Source organism: Odocoileus virginianus, chromosome 28, assembly GCF_023699985.2.
Source record: "Odocoileus virginianus isolate 20LAN1187 ecotype Illinois chromosome 28, Ovbor_1.2, whole genome shotgun sequence".
Classification (NCBI taxonomy): Eukaryota; Metazoa; Chordata; class Mammalia; order Artiodactyla; family Cervidae; genus Odocoileus; species Odocoileus virginianus.
The window spans coordinates 5286233-5309348 of NC_069701.1; the positions used below are offsets into that span (position 1 = coordinate 5286233).

A 23116-nucleotide genomic window follows, 5' to 3' on the forward strand; every position below is an offset into this window, starting at 1 on the left:
AAAGTGAAGAAGCTGAAAGACCAGTTTGGATGCTACTGCTGCACCCAGATAAAAGATGATGGTGGCTTGAATCAACGTGGTATCTGTGAAGGCGGTTAGAAGTGGTAGGATTCTGGATAGATTTTGAAGGTAGAGCCAAAAGGATTTCCTGCCATGGTCATGTGTGAGAGAAAGAAAAGAACCAAGGGAAATTTCAAGTTTTAAACCTAGTATACCTTTATACTTTTTCACTCTTTTTCACTATTCTACATAAGAATTCCAATATTTTGATTATTAATAGCTCATGCATGGATGCTACGTCACTTCCGTGTGTCTGACTCTTTGTGACCCTATGGACTGCAGCCGGAGAAGCGCCTCTGTCCATGGGGTTCTCTAGGAAAGAATACTGGAGCGGGTTGCCATGCCCTCCTCCAGGGGATCTTCCAGACCCAGGGACCGAACCCAAATCTCACTGTGTTTCCTGCATTGGCAGGAGGGTTCTTTACCAGTAGTGCCACCTGAGAAGCCCTATTAATTGCTAATCCTAAGGTAAAAGTCTTACCCTTGAGCAATTTGCAATGTGAATTTGCTTTGGGGACTTAAAACAACGCTCCTTATTTTAACTTTTACCTAATTCATCACTTTACAACTGTGAGGTTAAAGCTGCATTGTAAAATATCACTGAGCAATTTAAGATTATATAATACTCTTCTCCTTTCTCAACTGAAAGTATCACTGTTGCTCAACATGAGGAATGTCTTTTAGTTCTAGCTTTTACAGCATGGAAGTCGCTATGTCCTGATAAACTATATGATGCATTTATGGAGTGCTTTATCATTTCTGACATGCTTTGAGATGTCCTGTTGTGTCCCATCCTCTCCATAACCCTGGGAGACAGCAAGAAAGATGTGCAGGAAATTGAAGAATTTAAGTGACTGAGTAGTCACTGAGAGCCCCTTCTTACACAGGTTCAGGCCACTTGTGTGCTAGTTCCCCACAATGAAAATAGACGGAACCTGTTGTGTTCCATGCTCATTCAAAGCTAAGTGCCCCACACAAGGATCAAATCTATGACCATGTCTTCATCACCAATGCCTCAGTCAACTGGGCTTGCAAATCATTTTCTTCATCAGACGTAATCACACTTCCAGAATCATCTAGTCATTAGTTTCCCTTTATTTTCCTCACTATTTTTGTATTGTCTCATCTATACTACCTTATCTTTTTTATTCAGGAAGGTCCACCAGAGCTTTGCTGGCCTCTCTACAAAGTACTAAAGCTTGCTTTGCAGATTTAATCAAAGAATTTCAAAAACAAAGAATGCCACCATCAGTACACAGGAAAAATGGGAGAAGAAAGATGCCATTGTAAAGACCAACAGGGTGTGAGATACATATCTTTTTTTCTTGTTGAATCCGGAAGGGAAGCTATGAAAGAACAACTTGCCAAAAGAGTCTTGTGTGAAACCTGCATTAGTAGTGTCTACCTTATAACCAACTGCCTGACTTCAGGGTCCTCATCTTTTAACCTTTCACCCAATTGCTGCAAGCACATGACTAGGGAAACATAAGGGGACACAATAATCATAAAATTGTAATGTCTTTCTTTTAAGCCGTGCAATTAATTTATACTAATTTCTTTTTCTCAGAAGCAGAAATGAAGTCTGATTTGGGAATTTAAAGATAACCTCAGTATTTCTTTACAATATTGGTCAGTTAAGGGTAGTCAAGGGAAAAGGAAGTTAAGTCATTTAAGGAAGTAAAAGATACTTAATTGCTACAGAGGAAGAAATTTTAATGGACATAGAATCCTTTGCAAGAAGTGCAGGCAAATACAAAATGCAAAATGGTATTATTAAGTAATGCTATTAAAGAGCCCATTCTTTCTAATCATTCGCACCTCTGAATCCTCTTGGGGTTCCCCGAATTCCCGGTCCTCTGCACCCTCCCGCAGTGACACCCCTTCTCCCAATCCCGGTCGGGGTTTGAAGTGCCATCGTCAGGGAGAAGCTTATGATCTACCTGCTCCCCCAGCCTCTCTCTGAATGACGAGCCACCCACGCCTCCCCGCACAGCTCTGCTCCTCCCGCGGCTCCGGAGGGAAGCCGAGGCGCCGCAGAGGGAGCCCGAGGCGACCCTGGATCGAACCCCAAGCCTCCGAGGCTCCAAGACCCCGGTCCCCCGGCGTCTGCGCGCCCGCTCGCTCCCCCGGCCCCGCCGCGCGCCACAGGAGCCGGGCCGGCTGGCGCTGTGCTTCCAGCCGCGTCTGCCCGAGCGCGGCACGTGCTCCCGGCGCGGGCCCGAGAGCGCGAGCGCCCAGGCCGCCGCGCCGCCTGCCGCCGCCGCCTCCCGCACCGCCTCCGCTAGCGCCCCAGCCGCAGCCCAGGCCGCTCGGCGAGCGCGGGCCGCCGGCCAGGAGCGGCCGGCCGGGGGACGCCGGGCTCCGGGCGCGCACCCGGTAAGCGCAGCGCGTTTCTCCTTCTTTGGGCTCGGGGGTCGCGGTGGTGGTGGCGGTGGGAGCCCGCCGGGCCCCCTCCCCCAGCGCAGGGACGGAGGGCCGCCCGGCAAGGGGTGGGAGCCGGGGCGATGGACCCGGGAGGGCGGGCGGTGGGCAGGTGGAGAGCCGGGGGAGCCAGGGACGCTGCGAGGTCCTGCAAGTTTGGAGAAGTCACCCGCCAAGGACATGTGCTGGGTGAATCAGACAGGAATCTCGAGTCCGGAGCCCAGGCTACCGCGGCGTCTCTCCAATGAGAGCTTTATGAAGATCGCTTTGCTCGTATTTGCATAAGTGAGGAATTTAAGTGGGCTCGTTTCCATAGAAAATGAACTAAAAAAAAATCAGAGGAGAAAAAAAAAAAAAAGAGGTCTGAGCCAAAGGGAGGGTTTGGACATCTCTCTTTCTGTCTCTTCATGCATACCGATACATGTGCACAAAGGGGCGCATTTAGCAAAGGACGGGATTCTCTATTTTTGAAGCCATTAGGTGTTGGGAGCTCAGCTGGTGCTTCACCCTGAAAAAGAGATAGCAAAAGAGGAATCTCGTTGAGTGTAAATGCCAGTGTTCCATTTCTAAAATGACACTTCCATGACTACATATCCGAGAAGGAGCGGTTTTCTAGAACAGGGGCCATTTTAAGGGGGTACACCTGCAACTCTGGACCTTTAAGCTCAAGTTTATGTACTCCCCCTGGGGTCAGGAAAACATCCTTACTCCAAGTTCCTTTATGGGACTTTGCAAAAGATGGGGTCAGAAAGAGGGTGATGGAGAGAGAGGAAAGAGAGGAGAGCTAAACATGACTGAATGGGCTGTGTACGGTGCCAGAAGGAGCAGGAGCCTGGGAGTCAGGTTTACCATCACTGTGTTTCTTTGGTATCACCCTGGGTCAGTAGTCTCTGGGCTGGTCTAGGAAAATGTGTGACCTTGAACATGTAGAAATGTAGAGGCTCTTCTGTGTTTTGGGTCACTAAGGTCCCATGTAACAGCAGTGTCTGCCTAGGATCAACTGGGTTTGAGGATCTGGACTCAAGGAAGGAAGACCACCCAGAAAATCTGGATCAAGGGAGCTTCAGGGTAAAGGATCAAAGGCATTTGCAAGCTCTTGGCTGTGCTATTGGTGTAATGCATACAGAGAGGTCTGTAGAAATGGCTGAGAAGGACAATCAGACACGTTGCCTATAGCCAAGAGAATCTGGAGTTCTGAATGTGATTTGGAGAGGTTCAGATCCACAGAGTCTAAAGTCACATGCTTTCTTAAAGGGAGCAGTTAAAGAAGAAAGTTGGGTGGCAACCTGTGATGTTCTTTGAATGAGGGTTGGGAAATACTCTGGAATTGATTCTAGTGCAAAGAAAATGAATGGCATCCTACTTTAAAGGCTGGGCACTCAGGTGATGGCAGAACAGTTTTAGAGTGATATTTGAGAATACAGTAATCTGGGCAGAAGGGTTGGCAGAGAGAAGGGTTCCTAGACTCCTAGGAGGCTACTGGCACCTGCCTGGTGTCCTTGACACCTCTGCCACTTGTGTGCAGAGGGCACAGGTGCCCGTTCCCCCTCAACACAAGCTCATCCTTAGAATTTAAGGATCTGAGTCCCAGGCATTGAGATGAGAAAGTGCACATGGGGAAACTCAAGTCCTCGGGGTGTGCCCCAGCCCTCCGACCCTGGGAGCATCTGGCTGTGGAGCTGGCTTACCCATCCAGATTCGATCCGAAGTCTGCGTTCCTAAAGGAACTCACTGTGCCACTTGGTGGCACCAAAAAGTTGCGCTGAGAACTCTCTCTCTCTAAACACAAACTACCACCCCTCCCTCCTCCGCGCTTCCCCCTTCCCCCCTTTCTCAGTAGCAGGGAGAATCGCTGCACACGCCGCCCTCAGCTCTGCTGTTCTGCGCGCACCGAGCGCAGGAGATGAGCTTAAGATCATCTTGGGGCGGGGGGAGCCCGGGACCGGAGAGGCTGACTCTGCCCCGCTGATCCGCGCGGCCCAACTTTCCGGGGGGCTGGCTAGACCGCGACTCCCTGCTTGCTGCGCCGCCAACAGGGGGTAAGCTTGCTAAGTGTCTGCGTGCCTAGAGGGTCCCCGGGCCCGCCGAGGACGCAGGAGCTGTAAGCTTGCGGGGCGCTACCAGTTGGGTTTGGGGGAGGGGGTCGCGGGTGGAGCGGCGGGGGTGGCCAGAACCTCGAGGTCGAAGCCCGCTCCATTCGCGGATGGCTTCGGTTAAACCTGTTGGCGAGACAGGGCGAGAGCAACGGGGGAAAGGAGGGAATGGCCGCAGGGGCTGGCGAGGAATTCTGCATGCCTTCGGGGGCGAGGTCCCGCGCCCCAAGGCCAGGGGCGGGCGTTCAGAATTCGGACTGGGCTCCACCGACCCACCCGAGGTCTCAGAATTCAGAGATGCGGAGGCGGCGGGGAAGAGCGGGGAGAACCACTGCCCGGTGGATCGCTTGGCGGAGGTGACCGCGGCTCCTGCGGCGGGAGCTCGGAGGACAGCGGGTGGTGCTGAAAGCTCTCTCTCCGCTCCCGGTCCCGGCCCTCCGGCTCGTGGCTCTCCCCTGGAGGTAGCTTGCCCTTCGGACACAGAGCCCGCTAGTTACCCCCAAGCGGCATTGCCTCGGCTCCAGCCACTTGGGAAAGAACCCGGGGCAGGCCGACGAGCCAGCCAGGTGCCCAGAGCCTCGGCTGCACCTGGGACCTCACAGAGGGAAGGGAGGAGTCCACCTGCAGGGCTCAGGTGCTGGTGCTAGGTCTCCCTCCGGAGCAGGTGCTGTGGGGAAGGGAAATTGAGGAGCGGGTAACAAGTGCCCGTGCTCACTCAGGCACCATCTCGGTGCTGCCTAAGCGGAAGCGAAAGCTCTCGAGTGAGCAGGCGGATAGACTCTCCCACAGTTTACTCTCCGCCGAGAAGCTGACACAGGCCGGTCGGAAGGCAGTGGCTTCTTGCCGCCGTCTTGATACCCTACATGTTTCATTGTTCTGAGTCCCGTGAGGCTGAGGTAGAGCTCATCTGTATCCTTGATGCTCACTGCTGGCCTTTTGAGACAGCCGAGAAATGATTGTCGTGGGTTCTGTGCAGCCCCCCACCACACCCCGTGGGGCTCAGCTTAGGTATTCTGCAGAATCCTCTTGGCGCTGCAACATTCTAGACAGTCTTGAGTTTCGGAATGTTCAGGCATGCCGCCTCTTGTTAGATGTGCTTCGTGTGCCTCGTTCCTCTCGTGGAGCACAGGGCGTCTCCTCCTTCAATTTCTCTCATATCCATGCAGTTACACGTTTGAAATTTAGTTGTGACTGTTTTTGTCCTTTATGGACGTCAGTTTCTGTTTAAAAGGATCTTTGGTTGGGACTTGAAAATCCTGCTTGGTGAACTCATCAGTTACTTGGTCTCCCAGACTCCAGCCTTCTCCAGCGGAAACCTTTTCAGCACTCCGGACAGATCCTACAAGGTTCGGGGGTATTTTGGTTTGTTTTTGAAGAGTGTGAATAGAACGTAGTACTTCCTACATAACTGCTGGACTGCTTCTTTAAGAGAAAAGCTTTCCCTGATCATTTAAACTCCAAATATATTATTTAGGTAGTTTCATTACACTCCCAAGACTGTTGCTATCCCAAGGAAACGTTTTGGCTGTAGGTTACGCTCAAAAAGAAACCAAAGTCTTTAATGTTAATTTATTAAAGGGCATATTGAGATTCTTTGGAGGAGAAGGATGGTATTTGAATATTCAAGTATTTGCCCAGTTCTTCACTTTCCTTTCATAGGGAGACCAGCCTTTGCCATCACATCATGGTACACAGTTTTTTATGGACATGATGACAAATGTCAAGTTGAAAACTGAAAAATTTACTCATAGGTGAATTTTTGATATGTCCAACCAGTACAGAATATGCAAACTTTGAGAATATTGAAGTAACTACATAATATTTTCAGTTTTTACTCTGCTCGTTGGCCTTGTTATATTACCTATTCAATGATTTATCTCATTAAACATGTTTACTTTCATGTCTAAAGGATTTTAGTAATTCTAATTTTTTTTTACATTTCTTCAAAACATGTTGATGGTTTTATGAGTTGTATTATATTGTCTCTTATGGGATTTTTCAGAGCATTTTATAGAGAAAAACTAAATTAAATGCCAATGAAAGTAGAAAAATATGAAATAAAGTTAATGGTGAAAAATGTTACACTTATTTGTGTACCATTTTTTCCCAGGATTTCTGTCCTCATGAGATGAAGAGACACACTTATTCCTCCTTATACTTTTTGCTGTGTTATTTTAGTAGATAGCTTAAACTAACTTCATAAAACAGTGAAGACTGTTCTTTGATATATGATGACATATGCTGAAGTTGATCAGTTTGGAGTTTGGATCAATTGAAGATGTATTAATACAAAGCAGAAACCTTACAATTTAGAAATATGTGTCACTTTTAATATTCACAGAAATGTTGATACTAGTACCAATGTATCATTTAGTTATCATTTTCATTGAGTAGAGTTTGGAGAATATAAGAATATAGGAACATCAAAAGAAATATTTTTAGCATATGATATGATTGTATAATGTAAGAAAATTTAAATTTGATTTTGCATTTTCACTATTTGAAACTAAGAAAATATTTTCTTGATATTTCTTTCTCTCAGTTAAAATGTAATTCTATAACACAGTTCTAAAAAACATTACATCTTAAGCTTACGTTCATTTCCTTTAAATTCTCAAACAGGAGGAAAAATATTTAGATTTTACCAACTTTAATCTCATTTGAATTGTATGTACCTTTAGTCAGAAGGGAAACCAAGCAAAGGTCTTGATGCACGCTTATCTCTGCTCTTATAACTATCATTTATTGAGCATAAAAACCATGCCAAGTACTAAATATGTTAGTTAATACATATAATAATCATACAAGGCAGTGATTTTTCTGTATTTAAAACTGAGGGTTTTTTCCCTCCATTGTCATGTAGTGGAGAAGTGGAAAAAATAAAATTATACATTTATATAATTTTATACACATACATTCATACATAACTCTCTCTCCACGCATACACACTTACACATTTACATACATATGTCTGATTTGTTTGAAACTCAGACTTATCCTTTTTCCATTATATTGTTTTTGTTGTTTTGTTGCAAAGTCGTGTCCGACTCTCTGAGACCCCTTGGACTGTAGCCCACCAGGCTCCTCTGTCCATGGGATTTCCAGGCAGAAATACTGGAGTGGATTGCCATTTCCTTCTACAGGGATCTTCCTGACCCAGGGATCGAACCTGGGTCTCCTGCATTGGCAGGTGGATTCCTTACTGCTGAGCCATTAGGTAACTTTTTCTGTGGCGTGGCTAAACACCATGGAATGATTTCATTGTTGTTTCCAGTGACTTCTGATATAATTGGGAGTACTGCTGCGGCTTCTGCTGCTAAGTCGTTTCAGTCGTGTCCGACTCTGTGCGACCCCTTAGACGGCAGCCCACGAGGCTCCACCGTCCCTGGGATTCTCCAGGCAAGAGTACTGGAGTGGGTTGACATTGCCTTCTCCAAATTGGGAGTACAGACCCTTGCGAAAGATTGCTTGAGTTTGAATCCCAGCTTTGTGGCTTATCAGCTATGTGACCTTGGGCAAGTTACTTAGCTCTGCCCCTCCTTCATTTTTGAAATGAGGAACAGGTTGTAACACTATTAACCTCATTGAGTAATTATGGTGAATTGATTACACAAATAGGCTTCTCTGATGACCCAGCGGTAAAGGATCCACCTGCCAGTGCAGGATACAAGGGATTGATCCCTGGGCCAGGAGAATCTCCTGGAGAAGGAAGTGGCAACCCACGCCTGTATTCTTGCCTGGAGAATCCCACGGACAGAGGAGTCTGGCGGGCTACAGTCCATGGGGTCATAAGAATCAGACACGACTGAGCGACTAAACCACCACCACCAATGCCATCTTTGACAGTTCACTCTGTATTTCTCAGATTGATATTCCAAGTTTCAAAACAAGAAATGTAGCCAGAAACAAGTTACAGTGTAAAGAAGGAGAAAGGCAAGTCTATTCCAAACTACTCTCCTTAGAGTTATTAGAACATTTCAGAAAAAGGCTTTGTGGGACTGACACATCCAGATGGCTCTTACTTGTCTTCTTTTTTTTGATTATGTAGACCTTGACAGGATGAGTTTCAAGTAAATCAGCAGTTTTCAGTTGAGAATGGCTTTGACCTGCAAGGCACATTTGACAGCATCTAGAGACATTTTTATTCATCACAAGGATGAGGAGGTGTGTGCTGTTGGCATCTTTAGATCAGGGATGCTCTAAACATCCTGCAATGTGTAGGATGGCAGCCTGCCAAAACCCCCAAAATTACCTAGTCCAAAATGGCAACAGGTGTAAGGTCAAGAAACCCTAATCTAAATGATTCTATGCAACAGAGTTAGCTATATTTATTAGGTTTGTTTGTATGGCTTCTGAATGTAGCTGATTCACATTACATAAGAATTTAGTGGAAAGTCGAATTTCCAAAATGTTTTGTAGCCAATGCGTAAGGTTTAACTAACCATCCCATTTGGTCAGATGGGAAGCAGTAGCATCTGATTATGTTGAGTGTGGGTTTTGGAGCCAGAGAGAATTGGATTCATGTCCTGACTCTGCCGTTCATTATATGTGTGAGACCTCTGGCAAGACTTTTCATCTCTAAACCTCAATTTCAAGAGAGATTTAATGTAGGTAGTAATCATACCTACCCTACAAGGTCATCGTGAGGCTTACATTAAATTATGCTTATATATTATTTAGCACAAAGTAGGCACTCAATAAATATTAGCTATTAATAAGTAACTAGAGATTGAGTTAGAAATGCAAAACCACATTTTCAAGCACCTGATGCTAGGTGATATAATATGCAAAATAATGCTTTACAGTCTTTCGAGGTATGCCATAAATAACAAGAAAGCAGCTAAAGGCTGCAAAATGGGAAGAAGTTTAGAATCCCTGCTTGATAATTAAGTTGAGACTAGTTAACAGTCGATCACATCATTTTTATTGCTTTGCTGTAGAAGGCTGTTTTAGGTCTTCATGGACTACTAAACCAGTTGTGTAATGATTTAAGATGATTTAGTGAGCTTTATTCACTGCCAGCACCTTTTAATTAACACGTAAAATTACAGACTTCACTTTTGCACAATGTTATTTTATGCCCCCTTTTTGCTTTAAGGGGATTTCAGTTTAACTATGGCATATTTTTCGTCCTGGGCTAAATGGAGGGGGTGCTGGACTCTCCTATTTACAAGGTCACAGATGTGTGCTTGAGATAGCTACAACAATGGAGATTTCCCCAGACTGCGGTGCTCTCAGTATCGTTATACCCCAGAGTCTCTTATCTATGGGATGCACTTGTTTTCAGGAAAATGTATCCGAGGCATCCATGACATATGCAGTATTGACACCCCTGTCTGTGAGGAGGCTGTTGCTCAGGCAGAAGGAATCATTTTAGTGCTGATGTCTTGAGCTGTGTGATTTGCTTGTGTGGGGATTAAGTTATATAAGAGACATCTGTGCCAGAAAGATGGTCAGCATTTGAGAAAATTGTTGAGAATAAGACAATGCGACTGTGAATCTGATTACTATCTAAGTTGCCATTTATACTAAATTCTAGTCACCAATAATTTCTTCTCCATCCTCACTTAGGATACAATATGAGACTGTATGGTTCCCTGAGGCACAGTACTTTTATGCATATTAAATATATGTCTATTTTCTATAATGGGATAGTGATTGATCTTATTATGGTATGAACCTAGAATACTGAATAAAGCAGCCTAGTACTTCTGAAAATAGGACCCTGAATCAAAATATCATGTAAATTATAGTATTTATGTAAACTCTTATCATTTACTACTTTTGATTAAATTATAAAGTACTCCATATTTTTAGATCACAGGTTTATAATATCTTGAAAGCTTTTAAAATTACTGTGTTAATTAATTTCTTCCCATTATCTATAGCAAGAAAATACATATAGAATATACATTCACACATGTATGAATTTAAAAATATATATCTACCCCTACCACATCAGAGTTATAATTTAAAGCAAATAATTTGTTCTCTTGGGGATTCTGTTTTCTGATATATGAAATGGCAATAATCAGACCTTCTTAGTGTTAATTTTGTTTAGTCTAAAATGGGATTAAAAGGGAAAAGGCTCTGTATGTTGAAAATAAAATAATATGATTTTACTATTTTTTTTTTCCCTATAAGACCCTTGCTAAATGAATGAGTGGACCTCCTGATGCAATAGCTAGGGAGAAAGGGCCTCACTCATTAACTGGTATAGAAGCAAGGGAGAGCAGGTTCTAATGGGAAGAACACTGTGTGGTACACAGAATTAATAAGCTTAAGGAGAAAGGACTGAGAGTGACACTAATGCCTCCTTTTACAGTCTAAGTTCATAGATTGTAAACCGTGGAAAGATTTATGCCAGCAACATCATGCCCTTGTCCTACAGAAATACATTGAAAAGTAATTAAAGTGCAACACTGTTTAGGATAGTAGTAAAATCTATGAGGAATCTAAATATTCAAAAATAGGGAGTAATTAAATTTTTGGACATTCATATAATTGAATATGATGCAGCTGTTTGAAAGAAATAGGAGTTCTAAGTGTGGATCTTGACTCTGCTATTCACTTGCCTTAGAATCTTAACCAAACCATCCTCTCTCTCTGAGTCCTAGATATGTCAAGTGAAAATATGCATAAAATGATCTATCTTGCAGTTTTTTTTAATGATATTTAAATGACATTTCATGTGAAGTGCTAAGCATAGTACCTAGAACATAGTAAGCTGTTGTGGATTATAATCTTATCATTATCCCCATCTTCAAAATGAACTAATCTCAAAAGATACTTATAATACATTATATAGAGAAGAATAAAATATATTGCATTGTAGATTTCATACTGATATTACATTTAAATAAAAAAAATCTGTGTGTTAAAGATTATATGCCTAGAGAATTATATAGGTGCAGAACCAAGTTTCAGGACATGATTAAATATCAGTTTTGAGATGATATTTTGCTGGGTTCTAGTCCCAGTCAATGGACATGAGTTTGAGTAAGCTCTGAGAGTTGGTGTTGGACAGAGAGGCCTGGCGCACTGCAGTCCATGGAGTCGCAAAGAGTTGGACAGGACTGAGCGGCTGAACTGAGTCCTAGTTCTGCTAAAAAGCATTATGCTTCATGAGTCTCAGTTAAACTATATCATATAAGACTCTTCCTAGTTCAGTGTTGCTGTTTTTCTTCATGTATCTAGAAGCCATGTGGAGCACCAGAGGTTTCTCCCTCCTACTTTGGTTAGACTGTACTTCTCTTTTTGATGTTTTCTGTTGCCTGGACCCATTGGACAGGAGGATTTTCATGATCTATTTTTTAATTTTCCATAGTGGGATGGGGTCACTTCCTTAAATCTCAGTCAAGTAGCTGACCAAAAAGCCTGGTGGAGGCAGTTCCCTTTATTCGTTCATTTAGCAGAATTTATTGAATATCCATTTGGTGTAAGGATTATATCAGCTGTTGTGTATGGCACAAATTTAACCTTTAAAGGGTCTGAAGTCTGTTTGAAGACAAAACTTTTATATAAATAGTGATAGTGTTGTTGCGGTTTAGTCACTCAGTTGTGTCCAACTCTTTGTGACCCTCAGGACTGTAGCCCACCAGGCTTCTCTGTCCATGGGATTCTCCAGGCAAGAATGCAGGAGTGGGTAGCCGTTCCGTTCTCTAGGAGATCTTCCCAATCTGGGGATCGAACCTGGGTCTCCTACATTGCAGGCAGATTCTTTCCCATCTGAGCTACTAGGGAAGCCTATAAATAGCCATACTATTAGCTGCTTAATAAATCATATGAAAAAGTATGGATGAAAATGCCTCTTGAATGGAGTGAATAAAGTACATCCTGCAAGGTGAGAGACCTGGGGAGATTTTACAAAGAGACTGTTTACAAATATTACTTCATTCAGTCCTCATTAACGCTCTTTTTTTTTTTTTTTTAAAGATACCAACCAGTTCTTTTTATTTTTTTTTCCATTATTCTTTTTTTTTTAATTTTTTTTTCCATTTATTTTTATTAGTTGGAGGCTAACTACTCCACATCATTACAGTAGTTTTTGTCACACATTGAAATGAACCCGCCATGGATCCACATGTATTCCCCATCCCGGTCCCCCCTCCCACCTCCCTCCCTACCCGATCCCTCCGGGTCTTCTCAGTGCACCAGGTAGGTACTGTTCTCATTCCAGTTAGGCTCAGAGAGACTAAGTAATCAAGGGTGCACAGCAGCCCATGGCAGAACCAGGATTCAAACCCAGGTCTGCTTGACTCCAAGCTGATGCTCTTAAAAAACTCCACCTTAAAGGCCATGAAACAAGAGTATGTCAGGGCTAAGAACCAGTGTGAACAGAACCACTGGGGCAAAGGGATATACACCCAGAAGAGAAAAAAATTTAACTTGACCAGCAGATGCCCTGGGCTTCCCTCAGCTCAGTTGGTAAAGAATCCACCTGCAATGCAGGAGACCCTGGTTCAATTCCTGGGTTGAGAAGATCCCCTGGAGAAGGGAAAGGCTACCCATTCCAGTATTCTGGCCTGGAGAATTCCATGGACTGGATAGCCCACGTGGTTGCAAAGGGTTGGACACGACTGAGCGACTTTCACTTTCAGCAGACACCCAATTGGGGGGCAGTTTTAGGAGTGATCAGGGCACAAGGTAGACCGGGACGGAAATTTGGAAAGCAGATCGCTCAGCCCAGGACTTAAAAAATACTACAAATAATGGGTAGTCTTAATAGCAGAAATTCAGAAAATTACAAAGCAAAGGGAAAAAGCAAAGAAGAAATTAAAAATTATTCATATTCCCACCACCCAGTGGACTCATTATAACAGTTCAAACTGCAAGGAGATCAAACCAGTCCATCCTAAAGTAAATCAACCCTGAGTATTGATTGGAAGGACTGATGCTGAAGCTACAACACTTTAACCACCTGATGTGAGGAGCTGACTCATTGGAAAAGACCCTGATGATGGGAAAGATTGAAGACAGGAGGAGAAGGGGCCAATAGAGAACAAGATGATTGGATGGTATCACTGACTCAATGGACATGAGTTTGGGCAAACTCGGGGAGATAGTAAAGGTCAGGGAAGCCTGGCGTGCTGCAGTTCATGGGTTCACAAAGAGTTGGACACAACTTAGCGACCAAACAGCAACATTTCCAGACCATGTGTGCATACACCCACACTCATAATATTTCTTGTGAAAACACAGCCATATCTGTTTTTTAATTTTTCTCAATATAATGTGTGTAGTTCACATTTCATCTCCCCTTCCTGCCCACCACACATACACTTTACAAGATAAGCTTTCTATTCAATTTTTTTTTTTCAGTCTCTTTTACTAATTTCTCCTTGTCTCTGTTTCTTCTGGAGTTTAAACATTGGAATTCCTTGGGGGCTTAGTCTCAGAACTAGTTTCCTTTCTCTAATTCCTAGGTCATTTCATCCAGTTTTGTGGTCTACCAAAAAAAAAAAAAAATCATACTGATGCCCCCTCCGTTTATATCTCCTATGAAGACCTCTCTATAGAACTTCAATATCAGATGCTTATTAAATATCTCTTTTTGAATTTCTACCAAGTATTAAGGTGGCGCTGGTGGTAAAGAACAGGCCTGCTGATTCAGGTAGATGAAAAGATGTAGGCTTGATCCCTAGGTAGATAAGATCCTTTGGAGAAGGAAATGGCAACCCACTCCAGTATTCTTGCCTGGAGAATCTCATGGACAGAGGAACCTGGTGGGCTACAGTCCACGGGGTCACAAGCAGTCACATGCATTAAAAATTGATGTAGTAAAAAACTGAATTTTGGTTATCTCCACCCAAGTCTGTTCTTCAACAGTTTTCTGTCAACATGACACCATGAACCTGAAACCTTAGTGTCTTCATTGATTCTTCTATTTCCTTTGTAGCCCCAGTCAGATCTGAGAGCAAACACTTCCACTCTATGGTTGAGTTAGAGTCAGAATCCTATCAGTTCTCAACCATCCATACTACCATCTCCCTGAGCCACTGTCATCTTTCCCGCCTGAATCACTGCAGCAGTTTCCTGAGTGCTTTCTTGGTTCTGCCTCTGTGCCCGTATTCTTGTTGAAGGCTTGGTCATCTGTGTCCCTCCTCTGTTAAAAACTCCTTGAACAGTTGGTCATGGTCTGTCCCTCCTCCATTGAAAATTCTTCCAGAAAGTCACTCTCACACAGTTTTACAGCCAACGTCTTTTAAAGTCCAAGAAGGCTTTGATCATCACTCTAGCTCCCAGACATCCCTTCTTCCTCTCTCCCCAGTTTCACTTCACTTCAGTCACCCTGGCCTTCTTGCTGTCTCTCAGCACACTAAGTATAAACCTGCCTCAGGGGCTTAGCCTTTACTTTTTTTTTTTTAAACCTGGAATTTTTGTTCCCTCGATATTTGCATGACTCATTCTCTTTCACAAGTTTTACAGTTTAAACTTCTTTGGCTACACTAAAAAATTTTCTTTTTCATAACTCTTGACCCTTTCTATCTTCCTTTCCTGCCTACTGTTTCTCTGTAATCTTCATTACTGTGTAGCATACAATATTTTACCTCCTTACCTGGTTACAGGCTCCAGTGAGGGTGTGAATTTGTGTCTTCTTTGTCTACAATTGAATCCTCTGCAACTAGAAGAGTGCTTATTACAGAACAGTTACTTAATAAAGACTTACTAGACAAATGAGTGATGCTGTCAGAGTTAGGATATAATCTACTGATCTATTTGGAATTTATGCTCTATTAATTTCTTGTATTTTGGAGGCACATGGGATGACTTGTTGCCTAACTATATAATATACTGAGTCATAGCACAGTTCTGTCAAATTTCTAAGTCATAATTTATTTCAAAGTATATTGCATGGGCCAAAAAGTTTGTTTGGATTTTTCCATAAGGTGTAATAGAAGAACCTGAACGAACTTTTTCCCAACCCAATACTTTCCAGGTATCTGAGGTTCATAGCTAGTATCAGTAACATACAGTCCCTGTGTGTCTTCAAGGCAGATGATGAAGCAATCATCGATTTATCATCTGGCAAGTCACAATCTAGTAGTTGATGCCAGGTCAATAAAAATACATTTGTGCTAGATAGTCATACACTTCTGTACCTTCTATGAGCTGAGTGGAATATGGAATATTTTCATCACTCTCTAGTTTTTAAGCAAACTCATGTTAGATTCTATGTCCCTTGAAAGTTCAAACTGTGTTGGGTGGCCCCTCTTTATTTTCATGGACTTTGGAAATAACCTGTTTTGAAAGAAGGGTCAGTAATGTGACCAGGGATGATACAGAGAGTGTGTTATAGAGTTACTAGGTGTAGACATGAATTCTCGCTCCACCATTGTTTAAGTGATTCGCTTGCTTTTAAGTTACCAAAACCCATTATGTCATTAGGAAGATAGAGATAATTAAAATAATACCTATGTCTCTGGGTTGTTCTAAGGATTTTTGATATACACACAACACATACAAAGGCATACCCACATACAGATCTAGATATATAGTGCACATATTACATAATCTGTGGGAATGAGAAAAAGAGAGCCTTGTATATGTCTGCCCTTATAAAGTGCTCAGGACAGTGTCTTTTGTCTTCTCTGGCATCATATGTTCTTACTTCTCTCCTTACTTCCTGAGCTGCCTGTTTTACCACAGCCTTGCCTCTTTGTGGGACTGACTTTTCAGCTGCACTTTTTCTTTATTTATACTTGGTGTTCCCTGATAGCTCAGATGGTAAAGTGTCTGCTTACAATGCGGGAGACCTGGGTTCAATCCCTGGGTTGGGAAGATCCCCTGGAGAAGGAAATGGCAACCCTCTCCAGTACTCTTACCTGGGAAATCCCATGGATGGGGGAGCCTGGTGGGCTACAGTCCATGGGGTCACAAAAAGTCGGACAAGACTGAGTGACTTCACTTTCAGTTTCACACTTGCTCTTCAGGTAATATTATTCATTCCAAAGGATTTATATATTGGCCACCCTCAATTTACATCTCTAACCCAAGATACTTCTCTCGGTCCAGCCTTACATATCTACGTTCTTCTTTGACAGCTATACCTGGGTGCTTCTGAAGCATCTCAAATTTAACATGTTCAAAAGAAAAATCATTGTTTTCCTTGGCTTTCATCTGTTTCTGTTCCATTCAATCCTATCTTTCTTAATAGTATCCCAAATATACCAGTTTTATAGACTCAAAACCTGGGAGTAGACCCTAATTCCCCTCTACCTTACCCAGATCCAATCCATCTGCAAATCCAGTTAATTCTACTTGCAAAAGATATCTGATTGTGTCCACTTTTCTCCATATCCATTGTCACCAGTCACAGCCAAAGCATTATCATCTTTTACCTAGAGTATCATGTCTCCTTATCAAGCCCACTATCCAGAACAATGTGGAGAACGAAATGGCATCCCACTCCAGCAGTCTTGCCTGGAAAATCCTGTCTGGATGGAGGAGCCTGGTAGGCTGCAGTCCATGGGGTCACTAAGAGTCGGACATGACTGAGCGACTTTACTTTCACTTTTCACTTTCATGCATTGGAGAAGGAAATGGCAGCCCACTCCAGTGTTCTTGCCTGGAGAACCCCAGGGACGGGGGAGCCTGGTGGGCTGCCGTCTTTGGGGTTGCACAGTTGGAGATGACTGAAGTGACTTAGCAGCAGCAGCATCCAGAACAATGAGCAGCTCCGACAGTCTTTTCTAAGACTTCATTGTGCCAGTCCATTCGTGGACACCTCCTCAATGGCTTTCTGCTACACTTATGCTCCAAATTCCTTTTAAGAGCCTACCAGACCCTACATGGTCTGGCCCCTTCTTATCTTTCCAATCTCATCTTGTACCACAGTTGTACTCACGCTTTACGTTCTAGCCACGGTTTTCACCTGACTGACTTAGTTTCATTCTTCATTTTATTGTTTGCATTCATCAGGTTCCAGCTAAAGTCAGGTTTTAGTATCCTCATCTATAATCTCCATGTGTGGTAAGCATGTACTCCCTTGAATATCTACACCTTGAATATGTACACACCTTGAATATGTACACCTAAGAATATCTCTCTTGAATATTTGATTCCCAGGAGAGAGTCATATCATGGGCCATAAATATATGTTCACTGAGTTAATGAATAAATGCCTGGTGTAGGATGAGTGCTCGAAGAAAGATGATAAGGGTAATCATCAGTGTACTTCACTGTACTTTGTTATATTAGTCTCTCCCATGCCATAGTTAATAGATATTCATTGAATGAGTTAAATAATTCAGCCTATCATAAGAAGATTTTATATATATACATGTATATTCTCAGTACCTGGGGCTGGCTGGAAATAACTAATGAATACATGAGACTGGTATTTTAAATTCGTCAGTTTGATGGGCCTCTTCCAGTCTCACATCACTTTGATGTTCTTACATAATAAAAATGAGTCTTGTTTCCTTACTAGATTTGCTAACATTCTGGATTTAATGAGAGATTGTGATTGCTTTTACTTCAGATTTTTTCTGTCTGCAGTAGAATTCACATGACCAGGAGAATAAGCATTGGTCCCCAAGTCTTTGCTAAGTAAAGTGAAGGGAAAGCTTGAGAATATTCAGATAATTTCCCAGTGACAAAATGTCTTTGCTTCCTTCTCCCTTGCCAACTTCCATACCAAAGCTGATTTTTCCCCTAAATATTGCTAAAAATCTAGTTGTTCTGGAACATCTAGCTATTTTGATGAGAGGTTTGTGTGTGTGTTTGGCAATATACAGAGGAAGCTTTCTCTGTTGCCATAGGAGCCAGTGGAAGGAAATGGTGAAAATGAAGGTGAGAGTGATTAGAAATATGATTCAGGTTATATTCATTTTGTGTCTGGATTAGAATTTTTGCAGATCTGATGACTTTTGAAAACCATTAGTATTCTTGAAGAAGCATCATAATTACATAAATTCCTGAAGCAACATCACCTGTCTTTGAAAAGTGATGATTGGGAGTTAGTCACTTTAAAACAATTTGAGATGCTTGGCTGGAGGAGTGGATATCTTACAGAATAAGTCTCTTAAACAATCCTTTAAATAAACCAAATCACCAATCTGTCCATTCTTTTTTTTACAAATCATGCTAGAATTTGCTGTAGGCAACTTGGGACAATTTTTTCTTCTTCCCAGGAGTTTAAACTGAATTAGATGACTATATTCATAGCTGTCTTAAGTTTTGACTTGGAAGTGTAGTTCTATGTACTCCTCCTTTCAGCCCTTTGACTCTTCATGATGTGGAAATTTTTCCTGAATCAGGAGTAAAGAATTGATTACTGTCAATTTTATTACAAGACTTTGTAATTACTTTGAAGACTCTGGAGAACTGAGTGGGTTGCCAGAGAATTTTCTGTCCTCACCACCTAGCCACTGAATGCCCTTGGAAATTTAATAATAGAAAAAAAAATCTCTTGAATTTATATAGCCTTTTTCAATATATAAAACATTTGCATAGCTGGTATCTTATATCAGTTCCCTTAAGGGCAGCATACCACATATTATCCCCCTTTTTCAGATGACAAAATTCTTATGCTGAGAGGTTAAAACAATTTAGTAACAGTTCTTAGTAGCAGAACTGGAATTTGAATATTATTTTCTGCCAAAGTTGGTACCCATTTCACTATGCTTATGTACTTGGGGTTGATTTACTTTATAAATCTTCCAAACCTTTTCCTTCTATCCTACAGTTCATTTAACATGCAAATATCAATCTGGCCTCATTTGTTATTTTCTGTATTATATGGAAACTAAACTTAATACTTTCTTGTTGGGAACATTATTCAACTTGCTTTATATTGCATTTGAAAGGGAGGATGTAGGCTTTTTTTGAAGTAACTGTTTTTAACTTGCATACTCAATACGTGTTCAATGCTGGAAATTTGGAAGGAAACAACATTTCTAAAATGCAAAAAAAACCCCATCATTTTTAATTGAATATCACCAGTGTCTAACATTTTGGGAATTTTTGGGGGGAAGATTTTTGTTCATGACATACTTCTTATTTTAGGATGCATTCTGTTGCCTCTGTGTCATAATATAGGTTGACCTCCCACACATAATTTTTGGTTTTGTGTCCTCCATATAGGGATTCTGTGGTGGTTCAGATGGTAAAGAACTTGCTTGTAATGAAGGTGACTCAGGTTTGATCCTTGGGTCGCGCAGATCCCCTGGAGAAGGAAATGGCAACCCACTCCAGAATTCTTGCCTGGAGAATTCCATGGACACAAGAGCCTGGCGGGTTACAGTCCATGGGGTCGAAGAGAGTTGAATACAACTGAGCAACTTATTCCATACAAACAAACAAACAAAAATTAACCTAAGCAATGTAGGATCAAGATACTTAAAGAAGCTGCTTTTATTGAATCATGAAATCATAAAGGAGACAAGAAAAAGATTTGGGGATTCTTTTTTTCAAGTTACATCATAAGTACTCTCTCCGCGACCATAAACAGAACTTCCCAAACTGGTTATACTTCTGTTGTTGAGTCCCCTTTCTGTTTACTTTTCCAGGTGTTGAAGATCATGATCACCTGGATGCGTCTAACCACATGGTCCCTGGAGACATGATGGTCTTTTAGCTAGCGCATCTAAAGTACTGGCTGACGTTTGGGGTTGCCACTCACCATCCGACATCGTTGGATTCCATCTGTCAGAACCCTCCTAGATTTTCCCCACCATGCTGTCTTTATTAGCTTGAACCCCTTCCCTAAAATGGTCCTTCTGTTGATCCTGTCAGTCCTGCTTTTGAAAGAAAATGTCCGTGGGAGCGCACAGTCCAGCGAGCGGAGGGTGGTGGCGCACATGCCGGGCGACATCATCATCGGGGCTCTGTTTTCCGTCCACCACCAGCCCACGGTGGACAAGGTTCACGAGCGCAAGTGTGGGGCGGTGCGGGAGCAGTACGGCATCCAGCGGGTGGAGGCCATGCTGCACACCCTGGAGCGGATCAACTCGGACCCCACGCTGCTGCCCAACATCACGCTGGGCTGCGAGATCCGGGACTCCTGCTGGCACTCGGCCGTGGCCCTGGAGCAGAGCATCGAGTTCATAAGGGACTCGCTCATCTCCTCGGAGGAGGAGGAAGGCCTGGTGCGCTGCGTGGACGGCGCCTCGTCGTCCTTCCGCTCCAAGAAGCCCATCGTGGGCGTCATCGGGCCCGGCTCCAGTTCGGTGGCCATTCAGGTCCAGAACCTGCTCCAGCTTTTCAACATACCTCAAATCGCCTACTCGGCCACAAGCATGGATCTGAGCGACAAAACTCTGTTCAAGTACTTCATGAGGGTCGTGCCTTCCGATGCCCAGCAGGCACGCGCCATGGTGGACATCGTGAAGAGGTACAACTGGACCTACGTGTCTGCTGTGCACACAGAAGGTGAGTCTCTGTCACGCTGACATGTCTCTGCCCTCTAGCTTCCTAGTTAACATTTCGAGGTTCGGAGGGCTGAAACTGTCCTAATCATTTGAGATTCTTTGGGTGTCTCGGTTATACCAGTTATATAAGAAGGGACAGGATAGCAGATGTCTGGCGCAACATAGATTTAAGCTAAGGCGATTGGATATGTGGCCATTAGTTGGCAAAATGTATATATATATACACATATATATATGTATATACATATATATACACACACATATATGTATATACATATATATATACATGTATAGTATACACATATAGGTATATATATATATATATTTGGCTTACTATTGCATTATTTGTACCTCTTCTATAATGATGCTAGGAACTTTTAAGTTCTAAATCTGCTCTGAACTCCTGACATTTCTAACAGTTGCTCTGAGTACCCTCTGAGAGGCTCTGAGTTAAAGGGAGGTACACTTAAGTACACATCAGGCCTCAAGGCAGCCAGATCTGGCCCAGGTATGTTGTAAGAGAAAATGACCGAACAGTTTACTCTAACAACTATCTTTCAATAGTGTGTCTGGTTAAATCTGAAATGGAAAGGTGTATGAGTGAGTTCTATCCTTGTATGAGACGTTCTCTGGAAGTGCAAGTTTTAATAATTTAATGTTAGTTGGCTTTGAAATTTATTGCTGCTTTATGCTGAAAGCATCATGACGGAGGAAAATATGACTGAGGTAATATTAGCCAGATAATTTTATTTTATTAACCAGATAATTTTAGCCTTATTTATTGTTGATAGTCCTTTTAAAGTTCTTTTGTATAATTTATTAATTCTCACCAAGACTGTTTGAACAATAGGTTTGATTGGACCTACAGAGGTTAAGACACCCAAATAGTGAAGTTTGCTCATTATGTAACACTCTTTCTAAGAAAGCATGCTGCCTATGCTAAACCCTGAGGTATACCAAAGAAGATGCACAATACTTTGTTAGGATTAGCTGAGATTTAAAAATTCTGCAATAACACTGTCAGTATGTTCCAAACAATCTCGTCTTGTAAACTGTGAGATTAAGTTATTAGGAAATTAATGAAATGGCCAGAATAAGACTACTTCATAGGTTGGGAGCCAGTCATCAGTTAGATTTAGCAAACCTTTCAAGTGGCATAATATGGATTGCACTGTGTGGCCACTCGATAATGTTCAGAGTTGCACAAACATAAAACAATAAGCTTCTGCACTGGATTAAGACTTATATGCCTCTGGAAATTTTCATACATAATTTTATGGATTACTTACAGAGATGTTGATGTATAGAAGTTTTGCACAACGGCTAGGTGATTGGATTAGGAGACCTTTGAAATTTCTTTCCCATAATGCTGAGATTTTTCCTACATAAACACTATTTCATTTGATTCTCACAACAAGCAGTGATACAGACAATCAAGATATTTTGTTTCTACTTTAAAATACAAGTGTTTCAAGAATTTAAATAATTCATCCAGCAAATATGTGATAGCAACTTCAGAGGCAGAAGGGGGCTCATAGCTACAAATTTCTAACTCAGTAACCTGTTAGAATTTAGTAGAATCCAATAGAAATACACCCACAGGATATATTTATGCAGCACATATTTATTAAGTCCCAATATGCAAACAATGCACTAATATTCTGTGAAGGATGGCAGTGTGTTTCATGCATTACTGCCCTCAGTGGGCATGCAATCTGGCAAAGGAGGTGGAGCTTGCACTAATACTTACATAACCATAATCCAGGATGACCAGAGTTACAAATGTTTCTGAAGTAAATTGAAATAGAAAAAAAAATCACATGTTGTTCCATGGTGATCAAGGCCAGGGTGGAGATCTTAGAGAAGACAATGAATTTGATAGTGAAATTTTAACTGGATGAATACTGACAGTTGGTGAAAATTAAGAAGGCATGGGTTTTCAGTAAAGGACATGAGAAAATATAAGAAGATGAGACAGTATCTTCTGTCTAGCTTCAGAAGAGTTGGTTGGTCTGTGGGAGATACTAATCCAAGATTATATTCAAACAGAAACGAGTTATCATGGATTCTTACTAATTTAACTTTTTTTTTTAACCTAAGTGTACACCGGTAGTGAATGATATAATAAATTATAATATGTCCACATAATATATTATTACATGGCTATTA

General features: G+C 42.2%; 1 protein-coding gene across 4 annotated transcripts in view; it reads left to right on the forward strand.

The window, feature by feature from the left end:
- The first annotated feature begins 2007 nt into the window (after positions 1–2007).
- GRM5 (glutamate metabotropic receptor 5) overlaps positions 2008–23116 on the forward strand; it is a 596160-nt gene continuing 575051 nt past the window's right edge. For 2 of the 4 annotated variants that reach the window (XM_070457146.1, XM_070457149.1), the window contains exons 1-2: positions 4305–4520; positions 20087–20948. In XM_070457146.1, the coding sequence (XP_070313247.1) occupies positions 20288–20948 (661 nt within the window). In that variant the 5' untranslated portion in view covers positions 4305–4520; positions 20087–20287. The other 2 variants (XM_070457147.1, XM_070457148.1) reach the window with 2 other exon arrangements.